Source organism: Synchiropus splendidus, chromosome 6 (assembly GCF_027744825.2).
Source record: "Synchiropus splendidus isolate RoL2022-P1 chromosome 6, RoL_Sspl_1.0, whole genome shotgun sequence".
NCBI lineage: Eukaryota > Metazoa > Chordata > Actinopteri > Syngnathiformes > Callionymidae > Synchiropus > Synchiropus splendidus.
The window spans coordinates 14,338,653-14,364,124 of record NC_071339.1 but is presented as its reverse complement, the minus strand read 5'-3'; the positions used below and the strand labels follow the sequence as shown (position 1 = coordinate 14,364,124).

At 46.2% G+C, this 25,472-nt stretch overlaps 1 protein-coding gene across 4 annotated transcripts in view; it reads left to right on the top strand.

The window, feature by feature from the left end:
• The window catches only part of ppfia4 (PTPRF interacting protein alpha 4), a 42,885-nt gene that overhangs the window by 5,928 nt on the left and 11,485 nt on the right, over positions 1 to 25,472 (top strand). For 3 of the 4 annotated variants that reach the window (XM_053867479.1, XM_053867477.1, XM_053867478.1), the window contains exons 3-14: positions 18,367 to 18,468; positions 18,551 to 18,715; positions 20,104 to 20,178; positions 20,577 to 20,648; positions 21,872 to 22,093; positions 22,463 to 22,597; positions 22,730 to 22,864; positions 23,222 to 23,305; positions 23,866 to 23,997; positions 24,082 to 24,144; positions 24,558 to 24,649; positions 24,719 to 24,848. In XM_053867479.1, coding sequence (XP_053723454.1) covers positions 18,367 to 18,468; positions 18,551 to 18,715; positions 20,104 to 20,178; positions 20,577 to 20,648; positions 21,872 to 22,093; positions 22,463 to 22,597; positions 22,730 to 22,864; positions 23,222 to 23,305; positions 23,866 to 23,997; positions 24,082 to 24,144; positions 24,558 to 24,649; positions 24,719 to 24,848 — 1,407 coding nt within the window. Of the gene's footprint in view, positions 1 to 11,664; positions 12,177 to 18,366; positions 18,469 to 18,550; positions 18,716 to 20,103; positions 20,179 to 20,576; positions 20,649 to 21,871; positions 22,094 to 22,462; positions 22,598 to 22,729; positions 22,865 to 23,221; positions 23,306 to 23,865; positions 23,998 to 24,081; positions 24,145 to 24,557; positions 24,650 to 24,718; positions 24,849 to 25,472 lie in introns of those variants that run through there. The other variant, XM_053867480.1, reaches the window with a different exon arrangement.

The window sequence follows — 25,472 nt, the reverse complement described above, 5'->3', positions numbered from 1 at the left end:
CTATTTCATTGTGGCAGTGAATAGTTTGGTTGCGGCCTTCACTGGCACCAGTCAGTCACGGTGATCACAGGATGATTTGTGTCCGGTGCTCAGATGTGCGTGTGTGTACGCAGGTGTGTTCCAGAGTGGACAGAGGTGCTGGAGCGCACGACATCAGCGGGTTGTTGTTTTGGAACCGCAGCCACCAGTGTGACGTACCGGGCCAGCCAAAATAACCAACGCTGTCTGACTGAGACAGGTGTCCAAACACAAACACATGCCTTGTGTTTTGTATTGTTTACTTGACCTCACAAACGCTGACCTGCTCTCACACTGTGCATAGCAGCGGTGCTGCACATGAACACGCATGTTCACTCCTGACAGTTTCCACTCTGGAGTCTTGTTAACAAGGACGGTTTCTTAGCGACAGTCGTCTTCCTCAGACGGCCTCTTCATCTCAGTCGCACACAGCCATGCAACGTCCCGTCACATGACACATTCATTTATGTAAAAGACCATCATATACTGGGTTAGAAAAGTGGACATGGTCAGATTATGAGCCATCTCCAGTCATTAAACTGTACAGCAAGCAAAGCATTTGAACACTTGCACAGGTATTAAGGGAACACACAATACATATATAGTTTGTTGCGTGTGGACGGAACACTTGACGTGCTGAACCAGCATCAACATAGACACGAATGAGGACGTGAAGAGGAAAGGTGTGACGAAGGAGGATGAAGCGGTGGAGGAGGCCTGAGATGGGAAATGCTTTTGCAAGCTTTGCATGCCTCATAACAGCCATGTCAGGCAGAGGCAGCAACCGTCACCACAGTCGTCGGTAGGCATTTAAATAGCACCCAATATCTCGGTCCTCGAACAGACGATCACGTCTCATCCTGCGGTTACGTAAGCTCGACATACTGAAATTGGGGTTGATGGGAACAAAAGTGGAGCATGACGTGAACAGCTGAATTCCACCAAGAAAGCGAGGGACTCCTAAATAGAGGAGAGGGGGGAAATGGAGCACATGAAATATGAAAATAGATGATAAAATATTCCAATGGACTGGAATAAAAAGTAGAGTCTGGATTTACTTGGGCTTGATTATGCCAAACTATTCTGGAGTGAGGAAATTAGGAGACAAACAAATTAACATCTTAGCATTAACATTTTAGCTTTTGATGTTGTTTTGAATGGAACTCTTGGCTACCTGTCCCGTGCTGTGTGGTCAAGTTCACCTGGTCACATCCACCTGCCCCCTCTTACATGAGCTTGTGTGGGCAGCAGCGCACCTAAAGTGGACTGGACTTGCTCCAAACATCCTCCAGCTCTTCTGGGGGAAACACCTTATGGTGCTGTTCACAATGGGCCAAGGCTCCTCAGACTTGTTCAACACTTGACTGACCTGTCTTTACTCCTTCAAATACACTGTGAGATTATAAATGTCGTCCATTCATTTACAAGATTCCCAGAGTCAGAACACGACTGATGGTTGAAACTGCTGGACCTTGTTATGTTCAACAACAAATTAAAGACCTGTCTCTTCGTGTCTGACCTCTGAAACCACAGCTCAAGGGCCCATCAAACCATGAGGATGATGTCAGGTCCATCTAGGCCACACCCACCATGATGATGCAGTCATTTAAGGCCTACACCAGAGTAAACAGCGTTCATGAGGTTCATGAATGTGGTGGACACATGAGGAGAACAGACATGACAAGGAGAATGATGGCAATCAGCTTGAGTGAAGGAGCTTTCTCAAAGTCCAGCTCACCTGGACCTGATAGCTCTTTATAATCTGTCCCACTAAACGTCTTGGCTCAGTATCACTCAGATCTGCATGCAGCCTTCGAGCCCTTGAGTAAAAGTGGGTTACAGTCTTGCACCCTGGTGCTGTCCTGCCACCCAGCTCATCGAGTCTTCGTCCACCCCTCTGCCAGGACCATCTGGCTCTCAGCAGTGGACACGTTTAGCCCTGTCGGATGCCAATTGGTCCCCCTCGCTGCTGGTGAGAGTCAGAGGAGGAAGTATTAGCACACTGGGTGGAAAGATAAGCATCAAAAGGACGATACTTCAGCTGTTGAGAAAGAGGGAGAACTCTGAATAAGTGCAGAGTAATTGGACTTGCAGGACCACCAGAGGGGAAGTGAGGGAGGGAACGACCGGCATGAGAATGAGTTGAGCCGCCAGTTAAGCCCAAAGCAGCAGTGGCGTGTCCAACACGTCCGATATCGGAACTCTGTCAGTGAACTCAGCAGAATGGAGGATGAGGCCTCAGATGGGTGGAGGGTTCGAACAAAAGGTGGAGGATCCCAGTCCTGACTCCACGAGTTAAGCAACTGACTGGACCTTAAACAGGATCCAAGGAAACTTCAAAATGCTTCAACTCCTCCCGTGAAATGGAGTGTGTCACCGTGGCGCAGTGTAGTGAGCAACCCTGCTGCTTACATTCAATAGCAGCCCCATCTTCCAGCACCACTTCACTTGGTTGGACCGGGCTTTTGGTTTTAGCTCGCTGTAGTGCTGTGTGAGGCAAGTACTCCAAAGACATGTTGTAGTTCGGAGGGATCTTCTTTTCCAAAGGCCTTACGACGTGATGACGTTGAAATGCAGGAGGCTGCCATCATGACTGCGGTGATGTGTTTTTGGAAAGCAAGTCCACAGAGAGATGAAATTGGTTCTGTGATGGCTAGGCCTTCCGTCCACGCAAATCCGGCGTTCTCACTCACCGTACCCGGTGCCTACAGGGGAAGTGTTTTTAAACATTTGTCTAAGTCTAACCAAATCCTCAACCTCATTGGTTGACTGGCGGAGCTGCTCCAAGCTCACGCTGACGTAGCAGCATCAGTTCGCTTGAAAACAAACCTCTGGTCACAGCTGGCACTTGACTGTTCATTCAGTTACCAACGTTCCTCCGGCAAAACAAATTTGGAACTGAATTGTCTCCACTTCCAACACTTTTCATTAGCTTGGCGAGGGCGAGCTAGACTCAGTTGACAGTTATGAATGAGTGATGATGAGAATGAGAGGAATGCCTGAAGTTACATAAAGGTCACGTAAAGCTCTGCAGCCTGCTTCAGTGTGCCATCCTCCCCCATCCCCCACCCCACACTTCCGCTGCCATCTTCCAATATTCCTCTCCATCCGCAGCATATCTTGTTTCACTTGCACCCTTTTGTCATTGTGATCGCTCCTTTTTTTTTTTTTTTCGACGGGCTCCTATCTGATCTCTCGCTTCTTAGCCTCACGTCTTGTTCTCTCGGCTCTTCCTCTGCCAGAATCTGCATGTCAGCATCTCGTGTCACCACCAAAATGACAAGCCGGGAAGGATGATCTTCCCTTGCACCTTTTTTCAAGTCATTTCCACATAGTTTCAAGCAGGCAAGTTTTCTAGTTGGGTTGAGGAGGATCACGCGAACAGAACATCAAGACCTGTTACCACAAACAGGTTAAAGCAAATAATTTATGTCTACTGTTCATCTACTCCTTCCCTCTGGTGCCTACGTCTTCAACCAAGAACACCTCCTTGACCCACCTGGTTTCACTTAACATGAATCAGCAGTTCTACCCTGAGTCTCTCACTAGTAACCACGCTGCTACACTTATCTCCATGGGAGACTAACATGATGACCCAGATGAGAGTAGAAATCCTCTAGTAAACTTTGCCTTCACCTTGACCTCATTTTATCTCCCTCTTGTTTCCTCCTGAGAATCAAGATCTAAGAGGATCTGATCCTCCTCCTCTCACTCACCTATGAATGATCTTTTATATATAAACATTTCCAAACAGAACATCATAAATAAACTATGGCTAAAGTCATATAAGTCGATAATGTTTGACTCCAGTCACGGTCCTGTCCCACATCTAGTAACGTAAAACAATTACTTGACTCTCATATGTGTGATCCAGCCATCTAATCCTGCCACTTCCCTTTTTTCCGCTGAAGACGCAGCAGAACGTCTGTCTCACAAACACACATCTCCTGGCTACACACCCTGTGGGAATTCTCTGGTGCTCCAGTTGGAGCTTGTTTAACGCTGACCCGGCAGTATGTATCTGTCCACCCCTCTCCGTCATCGCTCAAGTTCACACAAGGGCTCCTGACCAGGCTGGCTCTGCTCTCACCTATTGGACAGTTGCGATTTGTCGGCGTCCCATCCATAATGGTGCATGACTTCTAGTTCATGTGCAGTCTCAGGCTTCTTGCTCTCCTCCTCATCCCTCAAAGCGCTGCAAATTTTGTCTCCATGGAAACGAGCCGGGAGAGAAAGGGAGGGGAAGATGTTGACTTCCTGACACCTTCTGTCCCATGGGACGCCAACTGTCAGCAACTCTGCGTGTGTGTGTGCGGGGTCCCGGTGTTCATGTGCATGCATATTTTCTCACATTTGATTAGCTTGACTAATGGTTTACTTTACTCGTCCTTCACCATCTTCTCTGCCACGGCTGGTGCGTGTGGTGTGAGGAGCAGAGCTGACGTTACACCAGATCCACCCACGATGATCTTTAGTCTCATCAATCACTCAATAAGCAAACCCTAGTACGCACACTTAGCTATACTTGTGGTTGAATACTTGTATACTAATTCTTGAAAACCCACCTACTTGTGGGGACATTTTCAAGTCTGTGTGTGTGTGTGTGCGTGCCAGGTGGAGCCGGAGCCTTTGATGGCTGATCTTGATAAGCTGCCAAAGCAGAGCCGCTGAGTGTGTTAGTGGGTCTGGCTGAAGGACAACATGGAGAATCCCCTGATCGTTGCTCTTTGATTTATAAATTATGGATTCACCTGAAAGAATAGGGAGCTGCTTTATTCTGTCACCACACAACTGAGTAGAGAAGTATTTTTTTTAATAAAAGGCGGAATGTTTTATGACGCTTACTCTATGAACTTGTCAATATGGGATCAGTTTTTTTCAGGTGACTTTGGGGGACCCCTGGTCACATCATAAGCTTCTAAATCTTAACACTATTCTTGGTTAAAAGTCCAGGTCCAAAGGTATCTGACTGGGACCCTAAATGAGACTCATGGAATGTAAAGCACTTTGATGAAGCTAGAAGTTTTTCTCAGCTTTTGAAGCTCCTAGACTGATGAAGAGACTGAGATCAGGATGGAGTTCTTGACCCTGAGCTTTTATTGGGAGCCGGAAATGCCCTGCTTCAAGTCAACTCCAAACTCCAGTCAAGTCCTCTCAGCAGCCGAGAGTGCTGGAGCTGCTATGAGCAAAAGGATGCACCTTGAGCGCCATTGCAGCCCAAGTCTAGATGAAGTGAAAGGAAACGTGCAGTGGCCTGAAGTAACCACTAGACAGCACTACTCACCAAGGCACCTCCATAGAGGGGATGGAGGGGGCCACAGGGCAGAACCCAGACACGAGTGAGAGACTATGGCTGTGTCCCATTTCTCACCCTTACACTCGTTTTTGGCCCTAACACTGGGTTTTGCGCGTTCACATGGAAGTGTAGTGTGTCCCAATACTGCTAAGACCGAGGACACTCACCGTTGTTGTTGTAAAAGGTTGTAAAAACGTTAGAGCTGGCATTTCCAAAACGTCTCCAACACTGGATATGCAGGAAACAAAACACAGCATGGCAGCCAATGGCACGTTGTCCTAACGCATGATGTAAGTGAACATGTTATGAAGTGGTGTCCCTATTCTTAGGGAAGTCTATCACTTCACTCCGTCATCGGAGGGCACTTCATAGTGGAGGGCACTCAGAACCAAGTGCTCGTGTTAAGTGCTAGCGTTAGGATGAGAATGGGACACAGCCTAAGTCTCTCAATATACCTGTCAACACATAGGAGGAGCAGGAGTCTGGGACAACTCCTTTAGACTGGGAGTTGCTGCCCACCTCCAAGCGGGTACCAGACATATGTTGGACCAACAATGCTTGAAATGGAAAGGGGACAAGGGAGATGAACAGAAAAGTTAATGGGAACGGTAGGTGTGAGGAGGACCAGGGAGGAAGATAAACACAGGTTTGGGTGGAGCACTTGCAGTGAGACAAAGAAGATAAATCAGATGCCCGTCTTGAAATAGATTCAGTATTATGGTCTGTCAACAAGAGGGGTGGATATGCGCTGTAATGCTACAGGGTGACTCCAGTCTTTACAGCCAGTTTGAAAGCGTAGTTAGTATGGAAGCCCCCCTCTCTCTCTCTCTCTCTCTCTCTCTCCTCTGCTTCATATGAAGGGAAGGGAGGACAAGCCTGAGGTTTGGACTCAAGAGTGTCAGGGAATTATTAGCTCGGCTTAAAGAGCAAAGAAAATCAGCGAAGGACAAACATGGAAAATATTTGAAAGTGCTTAATTAATTTCACAGCCGTGGATGCTGCATCGCTGTACCCGAGGGTTGCCATGGATATGATGTCTGCGTATGCTGGGAGAGGTGTGCCAGGATGACATCACAGCCGAGAAGGTCTACTGCAGGCACATGGCATCTACAATATTTATAGACCCCCAGAACAGATGAGCTCAGTCTGTGTGACCAGCCTCACTTCACACACCCACACACCGAGAAGTTGCACAGGCCACACCCCAATATCCGCTGCCTCGCCAGTATTTGTTCGATTGCACTCGCTTTAGGACCAAAATAACATAGTGCTGTTCGAAAATGAGCTGCCACCATGTGCATCATGGAGGCCGAGGATTATACAAGTGGGGAATGAAGGGCCGCTGCATATAGACACAACATGCAAACACATCGATGACCCCATTCCCTCAAACATGTGCATATTGCTCACCGGATTTAGATCTCAAAATAGACAGAACCATTTGTGGGCAGGGAAAATACTGTACATCAGTCCGGCAGTAAAGGTTGATTGAGAATGACCACTGTGTGTGTGTGTGTGTGTGTGTGTGTGTGTGTGTGTGTGTGTGTGTGTGTGTGTGTGTTACAGGGCTGAGAGCGGCAGAAAGAAAAATTACATTTCATAAATAAATCATCTCAGGCCTTGTGATCTTGTGATAGATATGTGTGTGTGTGGTGCTTGTATATCTATACTTGTGGGGAGCAATTCTTGGAAACACAACTAGCTGTGGGGACCTTCAGGATTTATGGGGACATTTTGTGGGCCCCCACAAGTTTAAGCGTATATTTAAGGATTAAAAGTTCAAAATAATTGGCTCATTCTAATTGAGTTTAGGTTTGGTTCAGAGTCCTGGTTAAGGTGAGCCATGTGTTTTGGATTGTTAGGTTTAGGGTGAGAGGCTGGGGAAAGGGTTATGGCAATGAGAGGTCCTCACAAAAATAGCAAACAAACACGCGCTTGTGTGTGAGTGTGTCCGTTTGAGTGCCACATTTCCATCATTTCAGAGGACATTTCAGGCTTCATTCCTGTTGGACTCATTTCTTGGGAGACTGAGTAGAACCCAGGTGCACATTTTGAGAGCAACAAGGTTGAACAATAAACATTTCAGCTGAACCGAACACATCCTTCAGTCATGGTGAAGAAAGAGCGAGGATAAAGCTCTCTGTCCAAGTTACTGCTGTGGTCACCAGCTTTGAGCTGTGAACCAACCAACCAAGGTGGAAGCCTGGTCATCTAGGACATACTCAAAGCAGAGCAGAGTCTCGGGTTCATTATGAGTCACTCTAGGTATGCCTAACAGGGAGGAGGCCCTGGGTCAGACCCAGGACACCTTGTCTCTCTGTGGCCACGGGAGCTCCTCTGTATACCCCCATGAGAGGGAAGTCTGATCTCTGGAGCAACACTAACACACTCTCACACACACATATCAGTGAGGTGATGTCGCTTCTAGCTCAGCAACTGCTTCATTCAATAAGTCAATTCGCTTAATAACTTCTGATTATATAATGACCTGGAGGTCCACTTTAGGGAGACCAGAAAACAGAAGTCCATACAAATGGATGCTTATGACAATGAGGCCACACACTCATCTCAGTCAACATCGGAGGGGATTTAATCTCCACGCCTCATTTGAATCACTCATGGCAAATATGAACTTTTAACTCCAGGTGGCAGAAACATCAGTTGGGACAGACTGACTTCATCTTTGTTTCTTTTTTAACCTTCTTTTTATTACATTTTTTTGCATCAGCAATTTACAATTCACAATTTCCCATCCAGCTACCAACAGACCTCAAATATACACTTTACAATAATACAGTAAAATGATATAGTAAACATGATACATTTCACCAAACAGAGAGCAGAGTCCGAGAAATGTCCATGTAAAGAAAGCAGAAAAAATATACAACACATAATCGATTGCTCTATTATCTATGGGCATCAAGAAACAGCTTCCATCATTTATTCAAAATATATATTTGAAGTCTAAGTTCAGGTTTTTTCCATTTAATTGTAATACATTTCAGAGCAGCTGTTCATAGGATCTGCCAGAGGTAGATGTTTCCCCTTCTCTCAATACCCACAGAATCACTCCCAATACTGCTGTTTTAAACTCTTTTGCAACCGGACAACTTATTCAGGACCTTGAAAATGTTTTCCCAAAATGAGAACAGCTTCTGGCATGTCCAAAACATGTGGGTGTGATTACCGAGGTGTGCTCCACAATTTCTCCAGCAAGTGTTAGGACAGGTCTTACTCATTTTTACAACCACCTCTGGTGTCAGAAAAAAATTTGTGACAACTTTCCATTTAAACTTCCGCCATATATTTGCATTAGTGACATGATGTGCTTCCGTATATATTTGTTCCCAAGTTTCAGTTGATATTTCCAAATTCAATTCTACCTCCCATCTTGCCTTAAACTTTGTGGTATTGTTGCAGAGCAAATTCAAAAATATTCAAAAAAATATATTCAATACTCAATTCAAAAAATGGTAAATTCGACCAATTATTTTAGTTTTACTATCACCTTTTTGAATATGTTTCATGAATTGTTGGACCATTCTTTATGATTTGAGATAAATCTTCTCAGTTGTAAATAGCAAAAAAATCTGTGTTGGGGAGACAAAATGTTTCTTTCAACTGTCCAAAAGTATGGAAGTTCCCTTTTCATCTTTTTTTCAACTGTAACTCTTGTCTCCGATAAGGTGACATTTACAGGTAAAAATAGCTGCGGCAGAAGGACAGCGGCGCCGTGCCTTTCGTCATGCCTGTCATACAAACGGAGGTGTAGAGTTTCACCCTGTGGTCCAGTTCCGTAGCTTGTGAAGGGCACGACCTGCGATTTAGGTCTCCATACACACACACAGAGCTTTTGTGAGGACAAGGGATGATGAGCTCATTTACAGTTTGAATCCAAATGGAGTTTGTGAGGATCCTGACGCGGCGGCTGTGACAGACTTTCATGTGCAAAGTAGAGCAGCTGGAATGTTCCGGGCGCTCTCTTGAGTATTGCTGTGCGAATGTTTGTGCAGTGTGGAGCGCGTATCAAAACTGTCATTAATGAAGAGCCCAGTTCATTTCGAACACGCCGGGTGATGCACGAGCCATCGATCCTGATGTCCTCACGCGCGTCTTCCGCCTGGTCCGGGCCTGAATGATGAGGACAGCAGGAAGAGGACTCGGAGCTGACACCGAGACTTTCCACAACGGACAGACAGGAAATCAAACGTGCGGGCGAGGAGGAGCAGGAGGACGAGGTGCTGAGGGAGGTCATTAACATGCAAACAGCACAGCGCGGATTATTCCAGCCGTTTTGAAAATAACAGAACCGTCGCCTTCGCGGCAGAAGGATGACTGATGGGAAGCGCCAACCTCGGGATTCAGAGGGGTTTTTATTTTGGGATGGGACTCGGCCATACATTGCAGCGACTGAACTGTGAGGCCAGAAGCTCCACTCGTCAGATTGAAGAATTAGAGCTGAAACAATGAATTGGTTAATTGGCCAATGGACGAGAAAGTGATTCGCTGCTATGGCTAGCCGTTGGCCGATCAGGGCTTCTGCTTGACACAGTTTTCCAGAGGAGGACTGTAGAATCATTTCTACCACGGTGCGTTGGACACTTATATTTTTGTCCGCCCATTAAAAATGCTGAGTTTGCAAATGACCTTCGCTTAAGGTCAGCTGCCGTCTGTCAACAACAGGAACAACGCACCCAGACGTGTGATGCAAGGACATGTGACAAGACGCTACTCTGGAAAATGGCACTGTTTTGTTTACATGTAGTTCTCCGTACAGGCAGACAGGTTCAGGATCAGCAGCGTTTCGCAGTCCGACACTCTGTCCATGGTGTTTGTGCCCATTAAAACCTGCTGAAGCTGAGCGACCTCAGAGTCACTGCAGTGAAACAAGGAGCGCCTCATGAGGCACTGAGCCTCATGTCAAATAACATCTGGAATATTAACTGCCTGAAAGTTCTTATCAACTGACAGAGAAAATATTAATCCTACTTGACACACGTTTACTTAATAAAAGACACAGATTCAAGCATTCACAATAGGCAGGAGATGAGACTTTGAGTTGGAGGCGGGGCTTGTGTGGAGGCAAACTTGTTTCATTTTATCAGAAGATATCTCAAGTGCTTTTAACATACACAGTATCATTTGTTCTATATACATTACATGAGTGCATGTCTTGTGTTTATCAGCAAGAAGCCGTCATTTTCAGCTCGACCGTCGATGTACCATCTATTCTCATTCAAGCTAGTCTGTGTCAGAAAGAAGTCACTTATGAAGCCGGTAAAAATATTCCTGATGTTTCTGGGAAAAGCAAAGCTGACTGGAGCCACAGAGCTGTTTTACTTCCTGACATTCTGCTCCACTAATGGTGCTGTTCGGAGATACACGGAGACGTCAGATATTTATAGAGTGAACCTACAGAAAAGTCGCAGCATAAAATTCTCTCTACAGCGGAATTCTGCAAGCATCAGCCAAGAATCCACATTTCGTTGTGTCATTCCAACTTAAAATGAGAGTTGAGAGATGGACTTCTACAGTTAAGCAGGAGAAAAAATATACTATAGTGATAAAGGATAAGTGTATATTGGCCCACCAATAGGGGTCGGTGTTTCACCACCAACTGGATAAAGATCAAAAGATGAGCACACGCAAACACTAAATGTTTGTGGACAGCAAGTTATTGAACGGAAATATCTGCCTTTTTTTCTGTTTTACTAATGTACTAAAGGTTATTCAAGTAAGTGTTGACTAAAAAGGGGAAAGAGGAGAAGAAGCATCCTGCGGTCACTTCAGTACCTCCTGTTATTTGCTTGTAAAAAAAATTCAGAATTATAAAATGTCTATATTAACATCTAACTTAACACCGTGTGGAGATGGACTTCAGACCTTGTGCCTGCAGAGGTTCTAGAGGTGCTACTTTGAGTCTCTCCAGGATGACGCGCGTGTCGTTTACAGGGAGTCAACATCAGTTGACTGATCATTTGTCACAACAACCCAGATGATGCTTAACTTGTGTCTCAGCTCTTCACCGTGACAGATCAATTGTCGTCACTGAAGACACTATGCTTTCTCATGAACCTGTCCACCTCTAAGGTGATCCTGACTGAGAACCATGGTCTCAGACTTGACTAACACTCATGACAGTTTTCACTTTCCACAAGTTTATTTTTATTATTCCACATTTCAATGACCGAGAAGTTAAATGAATCACTGCCCTGTCATGTAATGGCCAACGTTTGAGGCAGAAAATGATATCAATGATGAATGATATCCATTGGCACCTACGGAGAGAAAAAAAAAAAGCTGCGTGTTCATGAGCACCGGAAGGGCTTTTAGCTCCAGTCAAGTGAGTTCATTGTGTGTGAAATCCAACAGCGAGAGGAGGGACTGAACATGCTGCCACTTATAAATAGAAAGAATCAGTATGCACAATGTCAGGCTGGAGCGAAGCGGCTCCGAGGAAATTTGTGTCGAGTAAGCAGTGACTGGAGTCTTTAATGGGAGGAAATAGAGCGTTTCATTTCATGCTAATTCCTGGCATTACTTCCAAATATCATCTTTGAACTGGAAGAACAGGTGGCAGTGCCGCGAGCATCCTCCGTCAGCTGATCGCACTGTCTCCGCCTCCTCCCTGTCTCCTCCAGTATCTATATCCCGCTCTCTCTCTCTCTCTCTCGCTCTCTCATTCAATCCATGTTTACGTCCCTCTTGTTGTTCCTGCTAATCTGTCCGCCAGGAGCCTCCTAAATCCACCTCTTTTTCGGTGGAGGGCCGGTCTTTTTTAACATGTGCGGCCTTCACCATGAGCACACCGGTGAAGCTCCGGCGCCAGAGTGGGACCCGCTTTAGTACCTGGACAACGCAGGTAGGGACTCGGCTGCGAGGGCTGTCTCCAGCTCTAATAACTCTGTCCTTGGCTCAGTATCGATCTTGCTGCTGATGACTCTTTTCCAGGACAGAGATATGGCTTCCTCTTCCTCCTCCTCCTCTCATTTTTTCACCGCCAAGTCTCAATCAGAGGAGTGAATCATGCTTCACAGGGATGCAAATTGTATATCAGCGTTGAAAGTGACCGACACACACACGCTCAGCTCTCTTTCAGATGAGACTAAGGGGGAGTTGGGTAAAGGTGCTGATGCCACGTTATGTGACAGGGGAGGCGTATGAGTGCGCGGCATGCATGCATGGCTTCCTGTCTGCCGGCCTCCTTCTTGCTGTGATGTCTCCGTCTGTCGCTGGGTTGAGCTCCCCAAACTACTCCTGAGTCGGCCGGAGTAAAGATGTGTTTGACATCACTTCTTGCCAACCGACTCCGCCAGGATTGTCCTGACCGGGGCTTTCAAACTTGTGGTCTGCGAGCCATATGCGGCCTGCAGGATTCAGTTCCTACGGTCCAAGCATGGCCGCAACAGGGCAGTCCCTCTTTATCAAATGTGAGCCCTTTCACACCAGCACGGTTATGGTTCTATAACTGGTGCAGTTGGAGATTTTCAGAACCTCTATCCAGCCAGTCCACGTTCACAACAGTTAAGCAGAACTAAAGTAAGAGGGGCTAAAAAGATCACTCCACACCGGCAAAATGAGTCGCTCCGATATTATGAAAACGTTTGTTGCTATACTAGGACTACAGTGGTGCCTCAGTTTTCGAACATCCCAGAATTTGAAAAAATCTGAGTTCGAACAAAGATTTCGAGATTTCTTTGCTTCGGATTTCGAACGAAAATCCAGAACAGAAAAGCCGGAAAAACCATAACGTGCGCGGACCGATCAGCTGAATCACGACGCACTTTGTTATTGTGTATAACGCAGCCTCTGTATGCAGACGTGTCCCGTTAGCTACATTTACTGGCTGTTTTTTCCTCATATTGAGGTGTAAAACCTTTCCTCCGCACTGGACCGTGGTAGAGTGTCACAGGGGAGGTGCTCGCTCTCCACACCTCCGAGGCTGGAGCTCACACTCCAGGGTTTGATGTCCTGTTGTCGGCTGGAGCTGGGACAGGGATGAGTCGTGTCTCAGACAGACCTTGGTTTATGACTTTGTCACAGCCAAACTGCACAGAAGCGCACATTCAGAGCTGGACACGCACCGGGCACCTCTTCACTTCTGGAGAGACGTCTCTCACTCGGCAACCCCTCCCACATGCAGCGGCCACACACATAGAGGAACAGCGCACCTGCAGCAGACACTCTACATTCACTCCTACAAAATCCTATTTTAAGGCTTGGAACGCATTATTTCTTTTTCCATTCATTATAATGGGAAAACTCGATTGAGATTTTGAACAAATCGCTTCTCGGATTGTCGTTGAGAACCAAGGTGCCACTGTTTGTTTTGCTCTAACAGTCAAGCATGCAACGCCTTTTGAGGACGAGGAGACACAGAGGATCATGCAGACATGACTTTCGTCTGAGTTCATGTAGCTGGCTCTCCAGAGTCAATAAAACATAGATTCAATTTAATTTAATACAGTTTCCGGTACTCCCTCAACTTCCTTCTCATTTTGTTAACACACACTACAAGATATTGTGACACCAATGACGTCACAGTTGGCAAACCTGAACCAACATTTGTTGGTTCCAGCCACACATCAACTTTCCGGGTTCAAAACCAGTTCTTTTCCCGTCTGAACACACTGGTTCAACATGCCAATTCATATTTGTGAGAATGGCTTGTCATGTGACATATGGTATTGGAAGCCAACTTTGTGTCAGATGTCTGCTGGTAGTGGTCTTTAATAAATGACACTTTCAATGGTTTTGAGACTAGTTTGCATTTCAACACTCAAGTGGATTTAATAACAATTGTATTTCTAATGCAGTTAAATAATGAACTTCTTGTCAGTTATTTAAATGACTTTAAATTATGTGTAAGATGATCCAAATGAGCTATGATGTGCACAAGAGCCCTCACTCACTTTTGTGCCTCAGCTGTTCTTCTGTGCCTACAAGCAAATGCACCACTCCTTATGCTCTATTTTCCAGAGCACTGCAGTGCCTCACACAGGCCTGGCATGTGTACTACATTGGTTTAGTTTCGTCTCGACACCTGCTGTTCTTTGAGAAGAGCACTTCTTTGAGAATGGCAGGAAAAAGATGGATGAGGAAAAGATGTGGTGTTGTACGGACATGCCCTCACATCCCTCTTGACTTGTCAATGTCAAAAATGTCTCGGAGCTGTTAGATTTTCAATCCAACAGCTCCGAGAGCAAAGTTCTGGTAGGGCTTAATGACTTTGCGGGGAAAAAAAACAGATTTATTTTGACAATATTGTCATTGCAATTTTTTTTGGTGGGGAGATTTGTTTTCAGAATTATTCACTAAACACAAGAAATAAATCATTCCATAGTCTTCCAAGCCTACATATGATATGAATAACGGCGTTATTGAACTGTAAAAAGAGAAACTTCAAAGTTCAACACTGTGTGTAGACTTAGCATTACACTTAATAATAATAATAATGCATCGGTTTTATGCAGCGCTTTTCCCGTGCACTCAAAGACGCTTTACAGTTTACAGTCTGTTTTCAAAAACTTGACATTGAAGTGTCACCAGGACGACGGAGCCAGCCGTGCCCGATACTTGACACCATGGATGAGGATAAAGAGCAGACGTGTGAGACATGGGTTGGACAGTCCTGATCATCTCTGACGGTGGTCATCAGCAGACCACGCAGTGACACACAGGATTCCAGCGCAGTATCAAAATGGTTCTATTCCCTGCAGATGTGATAAGCCGTCCAGTCATATTACTTGAACTTTCCTCAGTTCATCTTCCAGCATCTCCTAAACTATGCTGAAAGCATCTTGAAGCCGTTCTCTAGTAGCCGATGAATCCATTCAGGAGGTGGATTCCACAGAGGGGAGATTCTTGCTCACAAAGACAGCTCCATCCCACTGACAAAAATATCGTGTTCCCTTCTTCGCTCACGCTGCGTAGGATTTGCTCCTCTTATCTTCCGTCTCCTTTTTTCTATGACGCTTCAATGAAGAGGAAACGGGACCAACGTTATTCTGGGCTGTGGCTTGGAAGTACGGAAACTTTCAGAGTTAGGAAATAATTCATGAACAGTCGATTTGTCGGCGCCGCACACTTCTCTGATAGAGAATCTATCTGTAGTCAGTTCACTGAAGATCCTGCTGAACTGACTGGTTAGAAGTCACTCAGATCTGTGGTCTGATTAGAGACGTGGCACAAAGGTGTTGCTCTTCCCTTCTTTATCATCCTTGGTCACAAAACTGACGCTTCTTTCTGCTGGGTGTTTTTTTAAATGATCCACGAGGAATGAGGAGTGTGTGTGTCTGATCCTGGACCAGCAGATGATTAGAAGATTGTGACCATCAGCTCAATTCTCTGGTGCTGCAGAAGACAGATCAGATCATTCTCTTCACTCTGTCACTGACAGACAGCTCCAAACATCCTTCAGTGGCAAGTAGAAAGGAAAGTTTTGAAAGAGGCGTTCACGCTCTTCTACTGAAACCACAGCGTGGGGCCGGGGGCCGACGGGTGCCATAGCAACCGATAATCAGGACAAGAGTCAGGTGATGTGGCCGCATGCTCCCCCTCTGCAGTGGTGAGCATCACAGAGCTGCGATATGTGAAACTCCCCAGGGCCAGACTCGCTCTCCAGTCCTGCGGCCGCCATTCATCTCCACTGTGGCGCTCTTTCATGGATTAGCCAGATTTGCATCACAGCTAATTTAGTGTCATTTGGTGCAGTCAGCCGGAAGCAGCGGCGTTATTATTGCACGACATCTGATCTGATGAAGCGGCGTGGCACTGCGGAAATGACACGACGTGGAAGTGTGCAACATTACAGATTCTACGTTGAAAATTCTTTAGGTCAAGTCACAGAAGACAATGTGGAATTGAAATTTCGGTCTATCAAAGACTCCACACAGACATTTTCAAATAAACTTTAAAATAAAAAGCGAGAGCCACTGAACTTGAAACAAGAAAGTGACTGAAAGAAAAGCGATTTGGAAACCAACGAGTGAAATGGGTCAGCTGCTTGATTTACTTTATTCCACAGAGGAAACCAAAAGACAAGCTCATCCCAAATCCACCAACAGATGTTCACTGACTGTCAATCACAGCTGCAAATGCTCAACTGTCCACAACTCTGCTTTTAACACATCATCCCTTTGTCTTTCCGGGCGCTGCTCATCTCCTCAGTCGCTCGTTCACTGACAAATGAAAAGACTAAAATGAAAAGTTATATATATATATATATATATATATATATATATATATATATATATATATATATATACAGCGTGAGTCACCGGCGTCTAGACAAGTCAAATTTAATTTCCCTGCAGCTTCTCTTGCATCTCTTCACTGCCTCACTCCTCCCAGAACATGGGATCTTTCAAACACCAAGATTGTGCTTCACACAGCTGTTTGAGAGAAGGCGACATCTGACTGGGTGCATCTTACCTACAGAAGGTTCTGGGCGCCGAGAAGACGTGTGCGATAGCGAGTGCTTAGCAAACAGCGCTGAGCCCCGACATTGTAGAGGGATTTCACCCCTTCGCTTCCTTAAGCAGCGCGGGATTAAAGGATGGGTGTGTGTGTGTGAACGCACATGGAATTGGATAGTGTGCTTCTGTCACACACACATATACGCAGTTTAAAATATATAAGCCTTCATTGTGTATGTGTGCTTGTGCATGTGTGACTCCAAAGTTAAGGAACCTTTGAAAGTGTGAGGGCAGCGCTACAACTAATTCCATTGTATTCTTAAAGGCAACCGCGCTGTTTCATTGTAAATGAGTCAGAAAATCATCCGCTACTGTTTCACATTAATATTACTGCCATTTTGATTCTGTAGTTTGATTCGCTCAGCAAGTTTATCATCCAAAAATTTAAATGAAACAAGTTTTTACTATTACTATTTAACTATTATTGTCTTTAAAGCTAAAATATAGGCCAAGTTTGTCATTGACATATAAATAGAAAAAGAAATTAAAAGTGAAAGATGTAGATCAGAGTCAGTTGATTTAGTTGGAAACCGTGTGTGTTTGTGACATGAATAGGGAGAAACATCACGCTATTAACCTGGAATAAAGCCAACGCCGCAGGAATGCAGACAAAGCAGCCGCCCAGCTCTGCCACACTAACAGAAATGACTCCAGAAATTCTGTGCGTTCAACACATAACGCATGCACCTGGTAGCGCTATCCTTGTGGGGACATTTCATTGACTTTTATGCTTTCCCCAGCCTCTCACCCTTAACCTAAACATCCAAAAAAAAACATGGCTAACCTTAACCAGGACTCTGAACCAAACTGAAACCTAAGTATTCATCCTCAAATTGATGCTCAACTGGCAAAAATGTCCACACAAGGAGGTTAGTTTCCAAGAATCAGAATCGGTATAGCTAAACCAGGAATGCACACACACGCACACACACACACACACACACACGGGACATTGTGTGGTTTCTCATTGCCATAACCATTTCCCCAGCCTCTCCCCCTAAACCCAACCATCCAAAACATATGGCTGACCTTAACCAGGACAAGTAATGACCTGTGTATTTTGAAGGCTTAATCCTCGACTTGAGACTTTGCTTCATGGGGTCCAGCCAAATGTCCCCACAAAGTCATACGGTCCTCACAAGGATAGTGTTTTCTCAGGAATTAGTCCCCACAAAGCAGGATAAACAAGCCCCCACGCACACATTTGTTAGTGACAGTAGGTGTCTTCCATTTTGATGAATAAAAGAGAACAATGTTCAGATGAAAACATACCAGGGAAGTTGGAAAAGAGAGTTCACACATCTTCACGTTGTCATATGCGCACAGAAAACTGCTCCACAAAGGTGAAAGCACTTCTTCAGAAGCAGAATGAAGGTCTGAAATGATTTCAGCACTGACTCCAAATGATTTCCTCTTTTAATGGGAGACGGCACCAGACTGGAGATGGGCGTACTGTACCCCTGCCCAGCTCTCCATCACTCCTCCCACAGACCGATGTGAACTGATGGTGAACTTGCTATATAGATGCTGACCAACGTGCCATTGAGATGAGAACCGTTGTGTGTTTCCACGTAGGAGTTTGCCACCCTGACCAAGGAGCTGAACATATGCCGAGAGCAGCTGCTGGAGAAGGAGGAGGAGATATCAGAGCTGAAGGCCGAGCGCAACAACACCAGGGTACGCCAGCGTTTGGATGATTGACAGCCTTATCACAGACGTGGCTTTGTGCTGAATCATGTTTGTGTGTGTGTGTGTGTAGCTGCTACTGGAGCACCTGGAGTGTCTGGTGTCACGTCATGAACGCAGTTTGAGGATGACGGTGGTGAAGCGACAGGCTCCGCCCCCATCAGGGGTCTCCAGTGAGGTGGAGGTCCTCAAAGCACTGAAGTCTCTGTTTGAACACCACAAGGCTCTCGATGAAAAGGTGAGCGCCCCCTTCTGTCCAAGTCAACTTGGGCATCCTCTGGTGTTCATTGAGTTGGTCCTGGTTCACCTCAGCAAAAGGAACTGTGGTTCCGACATGGTGAGGGACTGGAACACGTGAGACACACCTGTCAATCATTCAGTCTTCTCACACATGACCGACTCCGATTCATGTCCCACTTCTGACACCGTTTGTCACAGATAGTGGAGAGTACGCATCTCCCTCAGGGACAGACCAAAGAGGTGACTCGTGGTTTTGGAAGTCAACAACTCTACCCCACGTCTGCTGTGTTCAAGCATAAGGGTTTTAAAAAGTAGTGTCAGTTTGAACCACAATGACTGAGCATAAAATGTTTGTGAGGGTTGGAGGACCCTAAGATGTTGCCTCAAACAAGAACCAAGCCACAAAAAATCTGCACAGCTCATTGATTCTGTCATATGATCATCCACCCATCGCTGTGTTTCGAATTGAAAAGGAGGAAACAGAAACATCAGATTCCTCTTTAGTTCTCACAACATCATACATTTGCTTTGCTTCTAAAGATAACTGTGTACGTCAGAGGTGCTGCATGTCGAGCATTACACTTGTTAACACATGCACACGCAGATCCATTCTAACAGCTTCAATCACAAGCCAAAGGCTGTGAGAAAAACTGACAACACAACTTGTGGGGACTTGATGGTCCTCTAGAGCAGAGGTGGGCAGTTAAATTTCCTAAAGGGCCACATTATAAACTGTGACTGTTGTGAGGGGCCGTCATGCCAAAAGAAAGGCGGCGATGACTACGAAACATGACGGAAATAAATCTTAAGTAACAAGGACGAAACAGACCATAAAAGGTTCAATGGAAGCAAGAATATTAAGAAGTGTAAATATAGAATGAAGCCCATAAAAAAATCATCTTTTTTAGCCTCTTATTTGAATAGAAATCATAATAAAACTATGGGCCAAACATCGAAGATAGAAGGGCGATTTATTTCAAAATATATTTTGAATGTTCCTTGAAATTTGAGGAAAATACTAAAATGACGAAAGTAGGAATAAAAATGTAGTCATGAATGTGTTGTGTTAACGGTTGAACTAGTACTGGTGAAACCAGAAACAGGATAAAAAAAAATGACAGAAAACGTATCAGTTGTTTACTTTTAGTCTGATCCCATGAGGGCCGCAAAAACACAGGCAAAGGGCCGCATATGGCCCCCGAGTCGCACTTTGTCCAGGTCTGCTCTAGAGTCTAGATGAGTTGGATGGTGAGAACCTGAGTTTACCACAACTCGCATCTTCAAGGTGAGAGCCCAAATCCAAACAAACAAACAAAACAAGCGTCATCCTCAGTATTCATGGCTGAGTTGAGAGTGAAATGATTGTGTTCTGGTTGTGCGCTTCAGGTGCGTGAGAGACTTCGGGTGGCTCTGGAGCGAGTGGCCACCCTGGAGGGACAGCTGGCCGCGGCCACACAAGAGGTGAGCGCAGACGTCTGTGTGACGTCTTTAACATCTGCCCAGCTGCTGACTGACTTTTAAAGATGAATCCTCACATGCATCCACGTTTGTCTCCTTCAAATCGTCCAGTCAGTGCTTTGGGCCACAGCTGCAAACAGCTGATGGAACCCGTCACTCTCCAACGAACTGAAGATTTACACCTCCTCTCCCCGCGGCCCGTACATAGGTGACGGGTACACAAAAATCGTAACAGGCAAATATGATCTTTTCCGAGTGCAGCGGACCTGAACTGGATAGGTTCGGGCTACACTCACGGTTAGACCCTGCCTACATCACAGATGGTCTGAGTTTGGATGTGGGGTTTAATTAAAAACGGTTACCATGTGTGTATTCACTGTCTCACTTCATGTCTGCTGCAGCTGAACATGGTGAGACAGAGGAAAGACGGCGACTCCACGGAGAGGACAGATGGATCCAAACCTACATGGAAGGTCTCCCTCTCTTCTTTTCTCTTGACTGGAGTTGTGTTTGACACAAACGACACGAGGCATCTGAGGCTCCTCCAACTTTTTAATTGCTATCAGCCGCTCACTCTCCGTCCTCCGCTGACCCGGTTATGTGATGCAACTGCATCCAGGTCAGTTTGCAGTAACAAGAAGCGCCTCTTCGGAGGAAACTACACAGCCACTTTAAACTTCACCGGAAACACTTTTCAATTCTATATTTAAAAAAAAGCTACTTTACACAGATCACCACCAAATTGAGATCTTAACTTCCAAAACATGTAAAAAATTCCACTGGTCAAAGATGAATCGACACCCTCAAACACCTGAAGGTTGCAGCAGAGTACCGGATGGTGCTGCAGGATGTGATGAAATAATGCTCCAGATGACGCCGGAAGCGGTCCATTAATTCACATTCCACTGCAGAGCATACGTTGGACGCAAAGATCCCCAATCTTCCCACCAGGAGAACTGTCCCAGGGCGGCCCAAGGGCCTCCTCTGAGTACAACATGGAGGGGCCCGTGAAGCATTCTAAAATGAGCCACCTCAGATGACTTCACTCATGGAGGAGCTGCAGTGACTTGAGGACCTTCTGCTCACTCACCACAGTTCACAACCACAGACATGAACATTCTGGTGATAAACAAAGATTTGCCTTTTGGCTTGGAATATATTACAAGGAGAGCAAAGGCGGAGTTGACATGCCATTTGGACGGAGCCTAATTTGGATTTGTCATGTCCCTAAGCATCAGTGTTCTTCGCTCCAAATGTAGCTTGATGGCTTCCACAAAAGTGGCGAGTCAATTTGTTATCAGCATGTCAGCAGGCAAGATGTTCCATCACAGTCACGGTCCCTAGCACCAAGCTAATCTGCGCTAGCCGCCTGAAAGTGACGCGAGTTTGTGCCTCTTCTGGGAGGTTTATGCCAAACAGGCTGCACAGAGACACAAGACAGGGTTCGCTTCACTTCAGATGCCCGCTGTCTGAGTGTCTCCAAAGGCTTGTTTAATTACGGCCAAAGAATTTACTTTGCACCACGATGAGAAGCAACATCAAAACAACAACATGGCAGCATAACCTCACATCACCCGCAACACTTTTAATGTAGGTCAGCTAAACTTCAATCGGCTGCCTTGGTTTCTGCGCCAACTGACTGAGCGAGAAGTCTGTGTGTGGAGATCCACTTCTCATTTGTCTGTCACCCCCTCAGCGACTCCCTAACGGCTCCATCGACGCCCACGAAGACGGCAGCCGGGCGTCTGAGCTCCAGGAGCTGCTGGACAGGACCAACAAGGAACTGGGCCAGACCCGGGACCACTCGGCTACTTTAAGTGCCCGCATTGCCGACTTGGAGGTGGAACTCACGAACGCACGCCGAGAGCTGAGTCGCAGTGAGGAGCTGTCAATCAAACAGCAGAGGGAGCAGAGAGAGGTGAGAAGAGTTGCCCGCAAGGATGGCAAACTTTTGCTTGTGGAGTTTTCTATAAGCATTTTTTGTCTGTGGATTAAAGCTCCATATCAGGCTTCTCCCCAGCACCTTGGCAACATCCCTATACTGGGATTCGACCCCCTTCACTGGCGAAATTCAGTCTTTTTTTTCCAAAATATAGTGAAAAATAACATTGTCAGTGCTCCCCCACCATCAGTGGAGTGGGACCTTCAGGAGGACCATGAAGGATGTACAACGCTGTAGTGTCATCAAAATCCCACACGTCGCTGTTCCCACCCCTGATCAGAGATCAGATCCACTTCATCAAATCATCCACTTGAAGAGACATTGTTGTTGCTTGTCTGCACTCAGAGAGAAGACATGGAGGAGAGGATCACGACCTTGGAAAAACGCTACCTAGCCGCCCAGAGGGAAACCACACACATCCACGACCTCAACGACAAGCTGGAGAACGAACTGGCCACCAAAGACTCTCTGCACAGACAAGTAATGCACACCGATACCAGAACAATGTCACCATGAAAGCATAGTTTGGTGTTCTCCCATACGAAACACGAACCAAATGTTAATGAAGGTGTGAGTTAAGATTCTCCTGCGACTTATTCTTGTGTGAATTAGAGCGAGGAGAAAGTGCGTCAGCTGCAGGACATGCTGGAGATGGCGGAGCAAAGGTTGGCTCAAACCATGAGGAAGGCCGAGACGCTACCGGAGGTGGAGGCGGAACTGGCGCAGAGAGTGGCGGCGCTCTCCAAGGTGAGACAGACAGACACACACACACAGGTTTGTCACGTCATCTTAGTGGGGTCCGCTCATTGCCATACACAACGATAGATAAGCTTAAATACACACACTTGTATTTGATATTTTTGTGAGGACCTCTACTTGATGTAACCCTTTCCCCAGCCTCTCACCTTTAACCTATCCATCCGAAACAAATGGGTAACTTCAACCAGGACTCAGAACCAGACATAAACCCTCAGAAGAAGGGGGCATTTCAAGACTACTCACACGCGCGCACACGCACACAAAGTCTCAGGAAAATTCCGTTAACAGCTGCATGTGAATCCAGCGTGGACAAGGGCAGTGATGTGTGAGTGTCTCCCCCTGCAGGCCGAGGAACGACACGGCAATGTGGAGGAGCGGCTTCGACAGCTGGAGTCACAACTGGAGGAGAAGAATCAGGAGCTGGGAAGGGTGTGTGTCAGTGTCCGCAGCAGCCCTGCAGGGTCCCTCTGACCTCTCAGTCAGAGCAGTGTGTGTGTGTGTGTGTGTGTGTGTGTGTGTGTGTGTGTGCGCGGGCACGAGGCGTTGTGTACAGGCTGATGTTCCACATTAGCCGGGCGCCTTGACTCTTGGCTCCATGCTCCCTCATGCATACACGCAGATACGCAGACACACACAGGAAGTGCTCGCCATTTTCATGGTGCACTGTTGCATGAATTTCAACCAAAACCGCACATCGTCCCGGCAACACAACCCCTCCCACCGAACATGAGACTGATTGGCTGCTATCTTTAGAGCTGGAATAATTCACGCACGGCTAATTTCTCTCTCTCACTGCCACCTCATACCTATATTTAGTCACAGAACTTCTGAGGTGGCGTTCGTATGCACAGTTGATCTGCAGACGTGTTTAAGGACATTGCTGTTTCATAAAGCATTCAAGGCCCTGGCCCCGAAACATCCAAACACATCTCCCACCTTGTACGGTTTGATGGCCACCAGACTGCTCGAGTGACACAGTTCCTCCACAGGCACGTCAGAGAGAAAAAATGAACGAGGAGCACAACAAGCGTTTGTCAGACACCGTGGATCGTCTGCTCACAGAGTCCAATGAGAGACTGCAGCTGCATCTGAAGGAACGCATGGCTGCACTGGAGGACAAGGCAAGACCGGGCAGACAGATTCATCTCACCTCACATGTGCTTTACAACTGTTTTTCTTCTTCTTTTTTTTTTTTTAATGGCCAGAATTCTCTCATTCAAGACCTGGAGAACTGCCAGAAACAGCTGGAAGAATTCCATCACACCAGGGTCGGTAAATAAATCACACCAGGACAGAAAGTGTCGCTTTGTTCTGATGCACATTCATGAGATATGAGTCTTCGTCCGTGAAGATAAAGACCAATGTCACTGCTCAGTCCCTCCTGAACCCACCACATTTATCTCCCTTCAAACTCACCCTTTCCTTTAACAGCAACATAAAACAGCAATTCTCGTAAACTGACACTGGGCGCTAAGTAGCGATAGGAGTAATGAAAATCTGTCGGAACATGGACCTCAGTGATCTTTGTTCAATATTCAGAATTCATTTGAGTTTAGATTGCATTCTGAGTTAAGAGGTCAAGTGAAGAGCTTGAACTTATTTCGCTCAGTAAACTTTCGGAGCATGTATTTAGAAGTGCAGACTGCGAAGAGATGACCTTCTCTGACTGGCTCTTCTTTAGGAGCGACTTATTGGAGAGATAGAGAAGCTGCGAAATGAGATCGACCACCTGAAACGTCGCAGTGGAGCTTTCGGCGACGGAACTCACCCGCGGTAAGCTCACACCCTGAACTCACCCTCATCCCCAAACTGCACGATCACGCATCTCTGTGTGTGTCTCAGGTCTCACCTGGGAAGCGCCAGCGACCTCCGCTACTCAGTGGTGGAAGGTCAGGACGGCCACTATAGCACAACCGTTATCAGACGGGCGCAGAAGGGCCGGCTGACGGCGCTGAGGGACGACCCCAACAAGGTGCCGCCCGACAGGGATGGGACATGGTCTTACTTATGCTCGCACATTCCATGTCGATCTGCCACAGGCTTGTTTATTTTACGTTAGCTAACAGCGGCTGTTTGATCCTCATGACTAACGTTCCACTCTCTACTCACCTGTGCGTGTGTCTGTCTCCCTCACCTGCTGACACGGACATGCTGTCTCATGTAAGTGGCCTCTTCATTCATTTCTTCTCTCCTAACACACCGAACAAAATAGCTGTTTGCTAGAACATCACTCATGTTTGAACAGCTTCTTCAATCTTTTTGACTGTCAGCTAAGCCACTTTCCCTCTAAATATCTGATGAGGCTTTAGAACCACTGAACCAACAGGTCGGTTTCCAAGCCACAGCTGAACTACTGAACGTCCTCTGAATTTATGGCTTAAAGAGAAACCTATCAGTCTTCTAAAATGATATTGGACCCCTATTGAACAGGTCAGTCTGTGTCTGTTTGCACAAAACACTCTACGATTTGAAGTATTTATATTTGAGAATGTGTAAAAGCTCCGCACACTGAAAACGCTTTGTTTCCGGGGAACTAAAATCTTGTTATCCCAGCCACACCCCTCTGCTGTGATTGATGAGGAGGAAACCTTCCGCC